Source organism: Pecten maximus, chromosome 7 (assembly GCF_902652985.1).
Source record: "Pecten maximus chromosome 7, xPecMax1.1, whole genome shotgun sequence".
Lineage (NCBI taxonomy): Eukaryota > Metazoa > Mollusca > Bivalvia > Pectinida > Pectinidae > Pecten > Pecten maximus.
Window position 1 is genome coordinate 37,436,496 of NC_047021.1, and position 16,166 is coordinate 37,452,661.

General features: G+C 37.9%; 1 protein-coding gene across 2 annotated transcripts in view; it reads left to right on the forward strand.

The window, feature by feature from the left end:
• Positions 1-9,461, forward strand: part of LOC117330755 (RING1 and YY1-binding protein-like) — a 44,067-nt gene extending 34,606 nt beyond the window's left edge. For both annotated transcript variants that reach the window (XM_033889226.1, XM_033889225.1), the window contains 2 exons: positions 3,620-3,928; positions 8,734-9,461. In XM_033889226.1, coding sequence (XP_033745117.1) covers positions 3,620-3,928; positions 8,734-8,965 — 541 coding nt within the window. In that variant the 3' untranslated portion in view covers positions 8,966-9,461. The remainder of the gene's footprint in view (positions 1-3,619; positions 3,929-8,733) is intronic.
• Positions 9,462-16,166: the final 6,705 nt, after the last annotated feature.

Here is a 16,166-nt window from a genome sequence, read left to right on the forward strand (position 1 = left end):
CAGTTTATGGGGACATTAGTCACTCTACCAAGGCAGTTTGTGGGGACATTAGTCACTCTACCAAGGCAGTTTGTGGGGGACATTAGTCACTCTACCAAGGCAGTTTGTGGGGACATTAGTCACTCCACCAAGGCAGTTTGTGGGGGACATTAGTCACTCTACCAAGGCAGTTTGTGGGGGACATTAGTCACTCTACCAAGGCAGTTTGTGGGGTACATTAGTCACTCTACCAAGGCAGTTTGTGGGGACATTAGTCACTCCACCAAGGCAGTTTGTGGGGGACATTAGTCACTCTACCAAGGCAGTTTGTGGGGACATTAGTCACTCCACCAAGGCAGTTTGTGGGGGACATTAGTCACTCTACCAAGGCAGTTTGTGGGGGACATTAGTCACTCTACCAAGGCAGTTTGTGGGGGACATTAGTCACTCTACCAAGGCAGTTTGTGGGGACATTAGTCACTCTACCAAGGCAGTTTGTGGGGACATCAGTCACACTACCAAGGCAGTTTGTGGGGGACATTAGTCACTCTACCAAGGCAGTTTGTGGGGACATTAGTCACTCTACCAAGGCAGTTTGTGGGGATATTAGTCACTGTATTAAGGCAGTTTGTGGGGGACATTAGTCACACTACCAAGGCAGTTTGTGGGGACATTAGTCAGGTTACCAAGGCAGTTTGTAGGGGACATTAGTCACTCTACCAAGGCAGTTTGTGGGGGACATTAGTCACTCTACCAAGGCAGTTTGTGGGGGACATAAGTCACACTACCAAGGCAGTTTGTGGGGGACATTAGTCACACTACCAAGGCAGTTTGTGGGGGACATTAGTCACACTACCAAGGTAGTTTATGGGGACATTAGTCAGGTTACCAAGGCAGTTTGTGGGGGACATTAGTCACTCTACCACGGCAGTTTGTGGAGACATTAGTCACTCTACCAAGGCAGTTTGTGGGGACATCAGTCACATTACCAAGGCAGTTTGTGGGGACATTAGTCACTCTACCAAGGCAGTTTGTGGGGACATCAGTCACACTACCAAGGCAGTTTGTGGGGGACATTAGTCACACTACCAAGGCAGTTTGTGGGGACATTAGTCACTCTACCAAGGCAGTTTGTGGGGACATTAGTCACACTACCAAGGCAGTTTGTGGGGACATTAGTCACACTACCAAGGCAGTTTGTGGGGACATTAGTCACTCCACCAAGGCAGTTTATGGGGACATTAGTCACTCTACCAAGGCAGTTTGTGGGGACATTAGTCACTCTACCAAGGCAGTTTGTGGGGGACATTAGTCACTCTACCAAGGCAGTTTGTGGGGACATTAGTCACTCCACCAAGGCAGTTTGTGGGGGACATTAGTCACTCTACCAAGGCAGTTTGTGGGGGACATTAGTCACTCTACCAAGGCAGTTTGTGGGGGACATTAGTCACTCTACCAAGGCAGTTTGTGGGGACATTAGTCACTCCACCAAGGCAGTTTGTGACATTAGTCACTCCACCAAGGCAGTTTGTGGGGGACATTAGTCACTCTACCAAGGCAGTTTGTGGGGACATTAGTCACTCTACCAAGGCAGTTTGTGGGGGACATTAGTCACTCTACCAAGGCAGTTTGTGGGGGACATTAGTCACTCTACCAAGGCAGTTTGTGGGGGACATTAGTCACTCTACCAAGGCAGTTTGTGGGGGACATTAGTCACTCTACCAAGGCAGTTTGTGGGGACATCAGTCACACTACCAAGGCAGTTTGTGGGGACATTAGTCACTCTACCAAGGCAGTTTGTGGGGACATTAGTCACTCTACCAAGGCAGTTTGTGGGGACTATTAGTCACTGTACTAAGGCAGTTTGTGGGGGACATTAGTCACACTACCAAGGCAGTTTGTGGGGACATTAGTCAGGTTACCAAGGCAGTTTGTAGGGGACATTAGTCACTCTACCAAGGCAGTTTGTGGGGGACATTAGTCACTCTACCAAGGCAGTTTGTGGGGGACATTAGTCACACTACCAAGGCAGTTTGTGGGGGACATTAGTCACACTACCAAGGCAGTTTGTGGGGACATTAGTCACACTACCAAGGCAGTTTGTGGGGGACATTAGTCACACTACCAAGGCAGTTTGTGGGGGACATTAGTCAGGCTACCAAGGCAGTTTGTGGGGGACATTAGTCAGGCTACCAAGGCAGTTTGTGGGGGACATTAGTCAGGCTACCAAGGCAGTTTGTGGGGGACATTAGTCACTCTACCAAGGCAGTTTGTGGGGGACATTAGTCACACTACCAAGGCAGTTTGTGGGGGACATTAGTCACTCTACCAAGGCAGTTTGTGGGGACCTTGTTTCAGTCAGAAATGAAGCTTGTCCAGCTGGCAATAAGTCGGTTGGTTGTTCTTCACATTTGGGCATGCCAGAGTGTTTAGTTATGTTCACTTATTCAGACGTCGACCAAGATGTCTCGACTGGCGACATGTTTCCTTCCACATAGTCATCAATTTCTCTTATAATAGCAGTCCTATAATAATTGATTTAAATCACATTGTTAGAGCCAGTCAATATGGATATATACACCTTGAAATTAACATGGGATTGTAGTTTTACATACAGCAAAATTTGTCATAATGAATCATGTATGGACATCAAGAATAATTGTGGTCCACTTGGACTGAGTTTAGCACATTTTTATGTGCATAACAGAGAGATGAGCCATAATGTTCTGCTTCTCAAGGTATGGTTGCCCCAGCATTTAATTTAGGTGTCTCGAAACCTATTTGAAAGTAACTGCCCTGCAAAATTCGGAAAAAAAAATCCCAAAAATATATTTGGTTTTTACGACACATTTAGAGTATTAAGATAGCCTGTGGATGGCCATCAGAAGATAATAAAAAGGCAATGTGTCTCTTCTAATGGAGGAAACTTGGCTGGGGTAACATTGTTATCGAAATCTCGTCACCATGACAACATTGTTACATTATATGTGTTAAAATATATAGGTAAATTTTGACAGTGATAATATTTTGTTTGTGGTTTGATTTGTGTTGGAGAAACATTTCAAAAGTATATGACATTTGTGTTCCAACGTGATATATTTTGTGGCAGTATTTATTGTTACATATATAATGAAATATATAACTGACATTCTGTATTTATACAGAAATAACCCTATGTTTGTTATAAAACCCACATAGGTCTGTTGCCGCTCAATAAAAATAGATTAACAAATACACTATCTTTGTCTTACAATAAGCCCACTCTTTTCTTGCATTGGAGCAAAGAAATGTTCGGCCCCTGGGCTTATCAAGTGAAATTACGATAGTATGCCAAATATTATACCATAGTGTGTGTTAATGAATTAGGCCATACCTTGCAAATATTGTGTTTCTATACATATTGCATTGTGTTGATGCAGTGTCGGGAAAGATTACATAGAAAATGAATAATGATACTTTATCATACTTAAATCACAAAGACTTCACATGTACACCAGAAGTCTCCTGAAAATCTCTATACTATATAATACTTGTACATTTCTTTGATTTGGTGACAATATATCATAGGGTAGCTTTTACTGGACATTCAGAGACTTTAACAAATTAAAATATGGATTTTTTTTTTTTTTATATATTTCAGAAAACCACGATTAAATTCTCAATTGGTAGCACAACAAGTCGCCCAGCAGTATGTACCCCCTCCCCCAAAAAAGGAGAAGCTCGAAAATGGGACACTGGAGGAGGGGGAAGAGGAGGAGGAGGAGGAAGAAGAAGAAGGGGTGGAGCAGGAAGAAGAAAGAGAAGAGGCAGTGGACAGTGATAGCACACAGGAGGACTACCGTTTAGAGTTACCTCCCCCTCCTATAGAGACCACCACGCTGAATACCATCAATATCAAAAAGGAGAAGAATCATACAAATACAGCAAAAAAGAATACGCATCAGCAAAGGTAATAAGGGGTTAGTGAAAATTACAGTGAGGAAGACGGATAATGTTGTTACCGGTTTCTGTAGTGGTCTTGTGATTTATTGTAATTTATTGAGAATATTACTTCTTTTTAATCAAGAATATAAACTGCTTCACTAATGCCAAGTCTGTTTTGCACCTTTATACTTACTCATGGTACAAAACCTGTCTAAAAGGCCACACAAGGGAGCAGAGAAAAATTACTTTTATAGACAGGTGGCCTTTATTGAGAGGTTCATACACAAAGAGTTGTGTGTAATTGAGAATAAAAACAGGCATGTAACTTCCAGTGAAGGTCTGAGGTACACAGTTCAATGCTCCCTACCTTGGCAGATTGCGTTCCTTGGGAAGCTAAGAAATGGACCTGTCTGTGCTGTGTGGTTGTGTCCTTGGGCAAGACACTTTACCCTTTTTGCTCTGGATGGCATGCGATGGGCCTTCTGTATGCTTTCAGTGAGGTAGTCACCAACTACTACAAGGTGACCTCATAATCACCCTGGCTGTTCACGGGGAGATAAACGCAACAAACAAAGAAACAATTGTAGTATGGAAATCTCAACCCACGGCCACCATACAGATTCCATGTACGAAGTCTTGGTACATAGCACATCCTTTACATATCGTTAGTACAATTAGGTACTTGTGTTCTGTACACTGTCATCTGAATATTCAAGGTCAAAAGAAGGTTCCTAACACATTCATTTATCCACAAATTAATTCACATGAGAATGCTAATTTGTAAGACAAGGTGATTTTGAGGTGGGATCGCTAATGTGGTTAATTACACTTCAACCAGTTAGATAAATCACGTTATGTAGTTAACCATGTTTGATGGGGCCCTGTGCACACCAAGCATGTGTAGACCAAATGAGTAATAATTATCTCACAGCCACTGCTATTCACAGCATGTCGGCAGTTGGCCTACATTGTGATAAAAATAAGAACTGTGCTCTTTATATGCCTTTCTCCATTAATTAGTCGTATTGAATATTCATGGGGTACCTTCTTTGAATTTTAATGATAATGTCCATTCCATATTGCCTGGCAGAGCAAAGAGTCTACAAATTCCGATACCTCTCAGTCACTTCTCTTTAAATATTTATGACCTTTCTACTAGTTGGTATTTTAAATTTAGGAAATGTACATTCTGAACATTTTTGGAATATTTTGTTTTTTTGTTTGTGGTAATTATATCCGATATGTATTGATAGGAATTTAAGATCTATAGCTGTGAGCACTCATTTGTTTTAAATGAAATAGTGAGAAGAATATACAGGCTAACTGTGAACAATGCTGTGTTTTTGACAAGATAGCTCTATATATAAAACCACTGCCTACCTGCCACACAGCTGCCATACCTGACATTGGGATTCATCTTGAAAAGCCTAGTTAGTTTTTGGCATTCAAATTGCCCGCTTTCAGTTGAAAAGTAGAGTTCCTTCCCTTGATCCTGTCTACTTGCTGGTTCGAATTCAGAACCAATATCCTCCTAAAAAGCCAATTGCTGACAAAAAACTCGGGCTGCTCTTGTTTCCCAACAATGTAATATTTTGATAACAATGAAAAATCCTTTTAAAACATTTCATCCAGTGATTGTTTCAGGGGTTGATCTAGGATTTGGGGAATACTACTCATAATGAAATTTAGGGGAAATGAAGGGCCGCAGTGACAGTATTGAATTATTCTTCAAACTTTAACATTTTACAGCTATTCTTTGCTATAATTCTTACATATTTCATCCAAATTTGGGGGATTTCCCCTGTTTTGGGGAATTTCCGCGTTTTATGGAATTTTTTCTTGATGGGGAATTTGTTTTTATTCAAAGGGGAAAACACCTTCAGTGGGGAATACTACCTTAATTCGGTAGTAAAAATGGTCTGGATTAACCTATGGGTTTATTTGAAAATGAAAATTGTTGTTTTGGATGTTGGCGGAATATCCATTGGGTATAACCAATGCATTATCGGTGATGAAACAACACACCCCACAGACATCATCCCATGCCGCTGCATTGTTGAGAAGGGGGGCTTCTAGGAGAGAGCGGACTGAAGCTCACACTTGATAGAACACATGACACAATATTCTAGCTATTGTTGTCCTGGTGGGCTGTGAGTAACGACCAACAAAAAAGATGTGACAACACAAACAACTAGGTAACCTGATCTGTGGTTTTAATGACGGCATTTCTTACCTATATAGTGGTCAGTGTGGCCCTACCCATTTATCAAAAAATAAACCCCTCAGGATTTTATTAATGACTTTTTAATATACTGGATTATTGGAAGACGTTATACAGATGATTTAGACAATTAGTGCCTGGACAGAGTTAAGAATAACAACTGATCGAGAGAGAATAACTAGCAAGGGTGCAAAAATGGAAGATAGAACAGAAAATTATAGAGGAAAGCAAAGTGTTGCCTTGGAAACAACAGGTCAATTTAGATATATTTTTTATCAATAGGGGTAAGAACTTGGGGAAAAGTAAAACAAGTAAAACTTAATGGGAAAATTAAAATGAGTAAAACTTTACTGGAAAATTGTAATGAGTGAAACTACTGGAAAAGTAAAACGAGGAAAACATTAGAGAAAAATTAAAATGAGGAAAACCTAACTGGAATAGTAAAACAAGTAAAACTTTACAGGAAAATTAAAATGAGTTAAACTTTACTGGAATAGTAAAACAAGTAAAACTTTACAGGAAAATTAAAATGAGTTAAACTTTACTGGAAGATTAAAATGAGTAAAACTTACTGGAAAAGTGAAATGAGTAAAACTTTACAGGAAGATTAAGATGAGTAAAACTTTACTGGAAAATTAAAATGAGTTAAACTTTACTAGAAAAGTAATTATAAATGAACAGCAGATGTGAAACAAGGCTAAATTTAAGATGAATATTTTGACAGAAATTGACCTGTTTCATAGTAAGGTGCATATGGAACCCTATAAATCTGGCAGATATTAAAATGACGATGAATCTTAATTGTAATGTAATAATAATTTGTATGCATTGCATTCTTTGCGTGAAAAGCGAATGCCACAAAGACTTCCGTCATTTCATTCATTCTGTTAAATTTTAAATAGTATAAGAGGATAAACATAAGAACAGGACAGGGATGCTGTCTATATCATTGAAGTGTTTCAAAGGAAACACAAGCAGTTAGCTGTCAGCTAAAAACTACCTCAATAAATCAAATTTGATGTATATGAAGCTATCAGTGTAATTAATTAATTTTTCTACCTCTGACTGTTAGGGGACAGGTGACGTGCTGGACACACTTCAGATCTTCCTACAGACAAACGTCACCGCTACCTCATCCTTGGGAGCTACTCCTATTCTGATTGACCGATCTAGATCTCCACCCCGTTATTTCCTCAATGTATAACAGTCCTGTGACAATTTCCTCAAACATCTGCCACGGTCTTGTCAATCCCACCCAACAAATGTCAAGTTTTCATGACTGAATCCTTCCCGTAACACGATTTTGCCTAATGTATAGCTACAGTCATGAATCGATCAATATTATTAATAATATACATTATATTTGTTAATCTGTTTGGGAAAAAAATAATTGAATTTCAGTTAACTTTTGTTTAAATTGTTGTTGATAATGTGTATGCTATATATATAATGAGACAAAAGTGTCTTTATCAGGTGAAAACTTCTACTGGGAAATATTTTGGTCATAACTTTTCAGCTCACCTCCATGAAGTAGGTGTATCAAGTGTGACCCTAGGCTTATTTCCTGAAATATTAGTGGATAAAGTGAATGCTGATAACTGTCCTTTAACAAGGGGGCTGAAAATAAACCAGGCCTTTGTCATAAACATAATTCACACATGGATGGTGGTCAAGGAACTCTGGCCACAACAAGGCCATGGTGGTCAGTCCGGAGACACAGATCTTGGAATTAAAGTAGTGGTACTTGACCGTGGTGGGTTGCACGTATTGTCCCATATTTGCCACAAGCTACTCTGGGGAAACAAGAAGGCAATGTGACACAACAAGAGACAGAAACTGAGGAGTGGGGGTGTGTCGTACTATTACAGCACGCTTCTCACATAATTATAAAGCAGGCACAGTGATAGCATCGTGGATATTGGAGGACAGTAGGAAGTCGGACCCTCATGGTCACAATGAGTGTGGGAAGTGGGACACTTCATCACATAAATTAACCTATATATGTCTATACTGTATTAGTTATTATGTAATAATTAGTTGCTAAGACTGTTGTATCTATAGCTAGCTAATGCTCGAATGATAAAAATTTGAATTATGGTAAGTTCATCAAGTCAATATCCTCTTCCCACTTCTCCCTTCCACCATATCCCCCAAAATAGAATTCTCCTTCTTTGTACAGAATAGATAGCCGAAACAATGATTTGAGCAATATGTCTGTTAGAATGGTCAATAATTTGTTCCAAGCTAAATTTTCGCTCCTTTTTACTTCGCCTAATTACAAAGTCCAAGGGCTATATATTGCTGTACCCCTGGTGTTGGCATTTTTAGTGTCATCTTAGGTTAGAATTTTTGTAAATCAGTGCTGTGTCATTACTAATAGGGATACAGCTAGTTTGTTTCTTGTGTCCTTTCCATAAATTGTGTGTGTGTGTGTGTTTTTTTTAATTTTAAGGGTGTATTTCAAGAATAAAGAATTAATGTTGTTAGATATATGTTTGAAATTGCATCCAACTTTAAAGGAATTAACACAAAACATAAATACTGTAAAATGTTCAAACACACTTACAAAGAGGAATGACATAGTTGATAATTACCAATTCATTTTTCAGATCTGCAAGACTACGGAATGTTGACCGGAGTAGTGCACGTGAAATAGCCGTTACTGTGGGAACTGTTACAGTAACTATTACAGACTATCAGCCCAAACGTGAACGCAAAACTTCCACGGAAACCTCCAGCAATGTGACATTGGACAGCTTTGACAATTCATCGTCGTCGTCGGGTGTGAGTAACGACCCGCGGGAAGATGTGACAATTAACACGAATAACCACCAAACCTGACCTGTGGTGTTATCAACATCATTTCATTTTCTCATTCTACACGGTGGTCGGTATGGACCACCCAAAAAAGTGTGCCATGTGGACTGGCAATGGTATTATTGCCATGGTGACAGGCAATGGTGTTATTGCCATGGTGACTGGCAATGGTGTTATTGCCATGGTGACTGGCAATGGTGTTATTGCCATGGAGACAGGCAATGGTGTTATTGCCATGGATACAGGCAATGGTGTTATTGCCATGGTGACAGGCAATTCTACTTGTGTGTTATTGACCTAATAGTATATCTTCAGACTTCCGTGGAAAAATAATCCCTTTGAAAATTTAATTTTCAAAAGGGAAATGTTATTTTTGATCTAATTATTAATCATCTGCCATTTGATTGGTGTGTGAAGTATGAATAATGTGTGTATGTGGGCAGCCATGGAACCGTTCATCACGCTCGTGGAAAAAGTGATATATTATTATTATATAAAGTCATTGTGGTATTTGCATTCTGTTAACAGCTTCATGTGAGGTTCATTGTTTTTACTGTCAACATTCGCGTCTAGAATCTTCCTCATCATGTTTGTAATCTTGCATCAGAAGTTGGACGTAAAATGTTGGACTTTGTATGTTTATCTTAATAGTGCTACACTTGGTATGTTTATCTTAATAGTGTTGCAACGATACGCTTCCCTCACAATATGGTACGTATCCTGATACTTGTCTCACGGTACGATACGTATCACGGTACATTTACAGTGTCCCATTAGTTTATCCTGTCGGGGTAATTCAGGGGTAATGTTACCCCTCCTCTGAAAATTGGACAGATACAAACATAAATCCAGGGGTACTATCACGAATTCACTAATCAAGGTTACTTATTTGTACAAATTTAGCCATCACGTTTCAAATGTAATTATAAAAATCCTCATAAAGTTTAATTAAAAAAATTGACATGCTTCTTAAAGCTTATTAGCAATTATATTGACACATTGGGTTAATATATGTTTTACTAAGATGAATTGTTTTCCTCTTAAATTATTTAATTTAAACCTTGAATTATTTTATTATTATTATTTTTTTTCAATTCTAAAATTCTACTCAATTTCAGATTGATCTGATATTGAAAGTGAACATTTTTCTTTCGTGGACGGCTCCTGGTTTTATGCAGGATAAACATGATTGGTGTACGCCGTACAATCTGTAGTAAAATTGCGCCTTTAATGACGTAGCAAGAAACATTATTCAGGTTTGGAAATAACCTAGGTCTGTGAGTCGTCATCAGCCAATCAGAATACAGGATTCATGGAATGATCGGGATGACTTCATCTCGTCATAAAATCGTATTTTCTTCAGACAATATTGATTCTCAAATGATTTTAAATAAATTGAAACCATCTGTTTCAGTTGCACGGAAAGAAAAGTTTCTATATATGTGATTTAAATGAGTGATACTAATTACCGCACAGAAAACCGGAAACAGTCTGAACCGTGAGCGTACCGTGATGTGAGAAAAAATGCTGTGAACCAAACCATGCCATTAATATACTGCGATATATATCGTACCACGGATTACCGTTGCAGCACTATTTATCAAAGTTTTATCCTTGGCAATTGTCAATGACTTTTGTTGATATATTGTGACTTTAACGATAGCATTGCACTATCATAATCACATTATTGATAAACTTGTGAGATTGAACAGATGAAGAATATAACTAAAGAAAAACAAATCGGTTCAAGTTTTGCAATTTTTTTCTCTTATTTAGTTATTTCAATTAGCTATAGGATCACATTTCTGGGTATAACATTTACCTTTTTTAGGTCACCTGAGACAAAGTCTCAAGTGACCTATTCTAATCCCCTTTTGTCCGTCGTCGTGCGTCGTCCGTCGTGCGTCGTGCGTCGTGCGTCGTCCGTCGTGCGTCCGTAAACAATTTACATTTTCGACTTCTTCTCCAAAACCCACAAACCAAATTCTATGAAATTTGGCAGGAAGCTTCTATGGCTAAAGGTCAACCAAAATTGTAAATTATATGGTCCCCACCCCCCAGGGGCCTGAGGGGCGGGGCCAAAAAGGGTCAAATTGACTAAAACTTCAAAAATCTTCTTCTCTACTCTCAGATATGCTGGAATCAAACACTCTTCATAGATGGAAGGGTCTTAAGGTGTTTTACCAAAATTGTAAATTTCATGACCCAGGGGTTTCACGTTTGCCCCTGGGGAGGGGCTAAACTTTACTATAGTTTATATAGGGAAATCACATTTTTGACTTTAATTTGTTTTATTTCTATTGGAATTCATTCTAATTTTGTAAACATTGTCAGCATGGGATGACAATTTGATGGCATGCACATGTTGGCCCTGACTGACCCCCAGGGGCTGATGGGCGGGGCTAAAAAGGGCCAAATTGACTGAAATTTCACAAATCTTCTTCTTTACTCTCAGATATGATAGAATCATATACACTTCATAGATGGCTGGGTTTGAAAGTTCTTTACCAAAATTGTGAATTTCATGACCCTGGGCCTCAAGTTTGCCCCTGGGGCGGGGCTAAACTTTACTATAGTTTATATAGGGAAATCACATTTTTGACTTTAATTTGTTTTATTTCTATTGGAATTCATTCTAATTTTGTAAACATTGTCAGCATGGGATGACAGTTTGATGGCATGCACATGTTGGCCCTGACTGACCCCCAGGGGCTGATGGGCGGGGCTAAAAAGGACCAAATTGACTTAAATTTCACAAATCTTCTTCTCTACTCTCAGATATGATAGAATCAAATACACTTCATAGATGGCTGGGTTTGAAGGTTCTTTACCAAAATTGTGAATTTCATGACCCTGGGGTCTCAAGTTTGCCCCTAGGGCGGGGCTAAACTTTACTATAGTTTATATCGGGAAATAACATTTTTAACTTTTATTGGTTTTGGAATTCATTCTAATTTTGTAAACATTGTCAGCGTGGGATGACAGTTTGATGGCATGCACATGCTGGCCCTGACTGACCCCCAGGGGCTGATGGGCGGGGCTAAAAAGGGCCAAATTGACTGAAATTTCAAAAATCTTCTTCTCAATACTGAAATAAGGTGGAATCAAATACTCTTTATAGTTTGCAGGGTCTTCTGGTTCTTTATTGAAATTTTAAATTTCATGACCCTGGGGTCACAAGTTTGCCCCTGGGGAGGGGGTAAATTTTACTATAGTTTATATAGGGAAATCACATTTTTGACTGATTTGTTTTGATTTCTATTGGAATTCATTCTGGTTAACATTTTCAGCATGGAATGAAATTTTGATAATATGCACATATGTTGGCCCTGACTGACCCCTAGGGGCTGATGGGAGGGGGGGGGGGGGGGGGGGGGGGGGCAAAAAGGGTCAATTAAATAAACTGAAATATTTCAAATCTCAGGTGACCGTTAAGGCCCATGGGCCTCTTGTTGTTTATCCCCACCCCCTCCAAGGTATCCAACATAGGGAATGGTAGGATTTCACATTCAGCATAGAGTCAGTCAGCCATTTCTCTGGTATATTTTAAATTTAAAGGTTATGTTAAAGAAGACTTTTCAGCTATTTTCGAGAATAAAATTTCGAAAATTGCAAAAAGTAGGCACTGTGAAAAGTAGTTCAATAATGGGACTTGTGGTACATTTTATAATTTCTATGAGGGGAAAAATTCCTTTTTGGGTCGAACTTAGGGTATACGTAAAGCAACAAAGATTTTAAACATCCAGCAAGCCTTCAGCAAGCTTGAGACTAGTATAGGACACTGTATTCACCAGGGGGATGTACAATGTTGGGGTACTGTTTCTCCCACAACAAGGAAGTAAATAACATTAAATTGTCAAACTACACAAAATTTTATTTCAGACTGAAAATATTCTAAATTAAGACCATTATCCAAAATGATGAAGCCTTGTATGGGGAGAAGTTAAAGACATGGTAGGATATCAATTGAAATTCATCGTTTTTTTCCCAGACTATTGAATTTATTGCTGAATTTGTTACGGCCTAGCAACCGAACATGTACCTTATTTTGGCTGCTGCTAGGGAGCTCACACTCTTCTCGGGCTTTAAGTAAAGAATTAGAATAGTTTGTTTTACAAATGTAGGGATATCAAACACATTTTGTATATGAGATTAATTGTTGGGCGTGTCGTAAAGTGCATTGCTGTTTTAGGTCCCAAGCTTTAAAAAAATGATTGATATGCAACCTCGTATTTTAAGAATATTCCTCCAGTCTTAAACATACTAGATACTTAACAGAATCAACACGAGTTTGGCCGAATCACCAAATGTATGTTGATGCTACTTATACATTTAAAAACAAAGGTTCTAGTAAATGCTTTATAAAGACCTTAAGCTGGTCTAATGGTTCAAATCTTACACTGTAAGCTAAGATAGGATAAATATATAAATAAAAACGAATAAACTAAATAAAAAAGAAATGAAAAGAAAGAGAACTCAATGTAGGTAGGATGGCATACAATTTTTGGTGATCGAAGGAAAATTGTTTTCATAATCATAAATTGCTTAATTGTGAAATTACATGTGAAATCTAAAAGATAAAATTATGTGGTGATCTCTGATATCAATGGAAAAATCACTCTTGAAATGTACCTGCATACAATTTAGAAAATTTGATCATGAATTAAATATTTCACCGATTTTCACAACTCATTTTTCTCACCCTATGAAGGAAATTAGTGGAATTAGGCTGTACATGTATGGTGTTAATTTTCCAGTGGCAACCACACATTGTGACCAATGTTAGAACTGTTGTTTACAAGGAGGATGGTCATTGAGGAAATGTTGATTTTACTGGAAACTTTGTGTGATTTTCCGCTTAATCCTTTCAACCCTAAGAAATGTTAGTGGACTCAGCCATTCATTCATCATTTGAAGTCCAATACAGTCAGTAGGGGTGAAAGGGTTAACAGGTCTGTCTATCTCAAGGAGACAAACATATGTCAACCTCCCAAATCATATACATGTACATGTGCACACACATACAGGGCTGGTTGTCTTTAAATAACATGGTATAGATGTTGGTAGGACTTAAAACAATATGGTGTTATTTTTAGATAAAAAAAACATTTTATTTATCTTTTAGGTCAACGATAAGTTGAAAAAATATCATATTTCAGATCAGATTCATCGCAATTAACATTTCTTTTAATCATTGAGCTGCTTGCTTTGGCATTCATAGTTCATATATTTGACATTAGATTTGCAGGAAAACTAAAATTTGTGCACTATATAATGCAAAATGTCTGCCTAAAAAGCTTAATTAAGCTCTATGATCACTTGTAAGATCACCTTTTGTCTGTTGTCATGCACTGTCCGTCCATTAATAAATTACATTTTCAACTTCTCAGAAACACTCTTGAGCCAATTTCAATGAATTCTGAAATTTTGCACAAACTTTCCTTGGCCAAATCAACCAAAATTGTGAGTTATACTCTCCATATTCCCGGGGCCTGAAATTTCAAAAATCATCTTCTGATGACCCAGATATGGTAGAATCAAATACTCTTAATAGATTGAACAATTAGAAGGTGCTTTACCAAAATTGACACAACCTACATTTCCCCTGGTGACGGGGAAAAGTTTACTAGTTTATATAAAGGTAATTTTCATTCATGAGCATCACATGTTGAATTAAATTGGTTGGAATTAAGAGTATTAGATATGGCAGTTGGTTGGTATGCACATATTGGCCCTGACTGACCTGCTGGCACTGACAGACAGGGCCTAATTGACTAAAATTCATCAGAACTCTAGTGACTGTCCTGTGGGCCTCTTGTATTGACTATAATTGACATGGCAAGGCAGTTCATTGTTGATATTTATATTTCTTAACCTTTTGTTATCCCTTTTTAGATTTTAAGAAAGTTAATTACTGATCATGATGCAATCGCAAGATTTAATACAATTATGTCAAAAGTATATTCTACTGCACAAAATGCCACATATCTAGTAGATTAATTTTACATAAAATATGAGGAAAATGTAAATATTTTGTGATGTATACAGAAAACTTGAATGAACGTGTGAGAAAGGGGACAAGAATGAATTTTTGTACAAGTGCTGAAAAGTTAAGTTAATGAATGATTCTGTGATCTAGAAGGATTTAATGGCAATGTTCTCGTTATATGCGACATTTAAGAAATTATTAGTTCAGAAAAATCCTTGGATGTGTGAAACACATTATTTTTAGCTTTAAGTTTCATGAGATCATCATAAATTATGTTGTATCATAATTGACAGTGGAACTGATTATACATTTTATGGACTGAATATATGTCATTTTAAATTCTTTCCAGAATAAAGTGAGTTGTATGTTTATAAGCTGTTTGTGTTGTCTGATGATCATGAAGGCCCCCAAAAAAAAAAAAAAAAAAAATGTGGAGGGCTGCATTAGGTTTGTACGTAATGCCAGAAACTATCTAGGATACAATAATCAGCCCATTAAAAGGAAACTTCTCACCTTGAATTAAATCGGACTAGTGACCTTACCCTTCGTTAAGGACAGGTATCATTGACGGAACTACAGGCGTGAAGCTGTCACCATAACGGTGACTCATCCCTCAGTCTGACAGGGAAATGGACTACGGTGATTTATGCAAATTAGAATCTTTGTTTACATTAGGATGAAGTGTATCGTCATTGTACGAAAAAAATCTTTCTGTATACAATAATGTACTCATGGAGAATCTTAGAAGGAAGCGAGACTCCTTTCCTGTCGGAGCAGCCTTGAAGTCGGTGTTCTGCTCGGCTAACATCTGTGAAAATTTGCAGGATATGAAATAACTTGTTTCATAAATGCTTAAACATAAATTGCCATGTATAAAGCAAAGTCGAATGTCTGCAAAATTGACGTAATAAATGATACAACTATTCAGCCATGTTTTTTTGAGCTACCAGCATGTATATATGACTGAACGTCTATAGTGTATTATTTTATACATATAACATGTTGGCACGAGGTGAAGAAGGATGTGGATTTTTTTAAAAACGTAAAACTATGAGTCAAAAGATGTAATACTAACTTAAAAGTTTGTAGTTACATATGTAGCTAATATGGAAAATGGATAAACAGACGTTCTTGTCATGTTTATTTCGTATATGTTTGTACATGTATTTATATAGGTTATCAGGGCAGAATCTCTCCCCATTCCAGCTGCTCAGTTTGTCCTTGCATGTACTGACA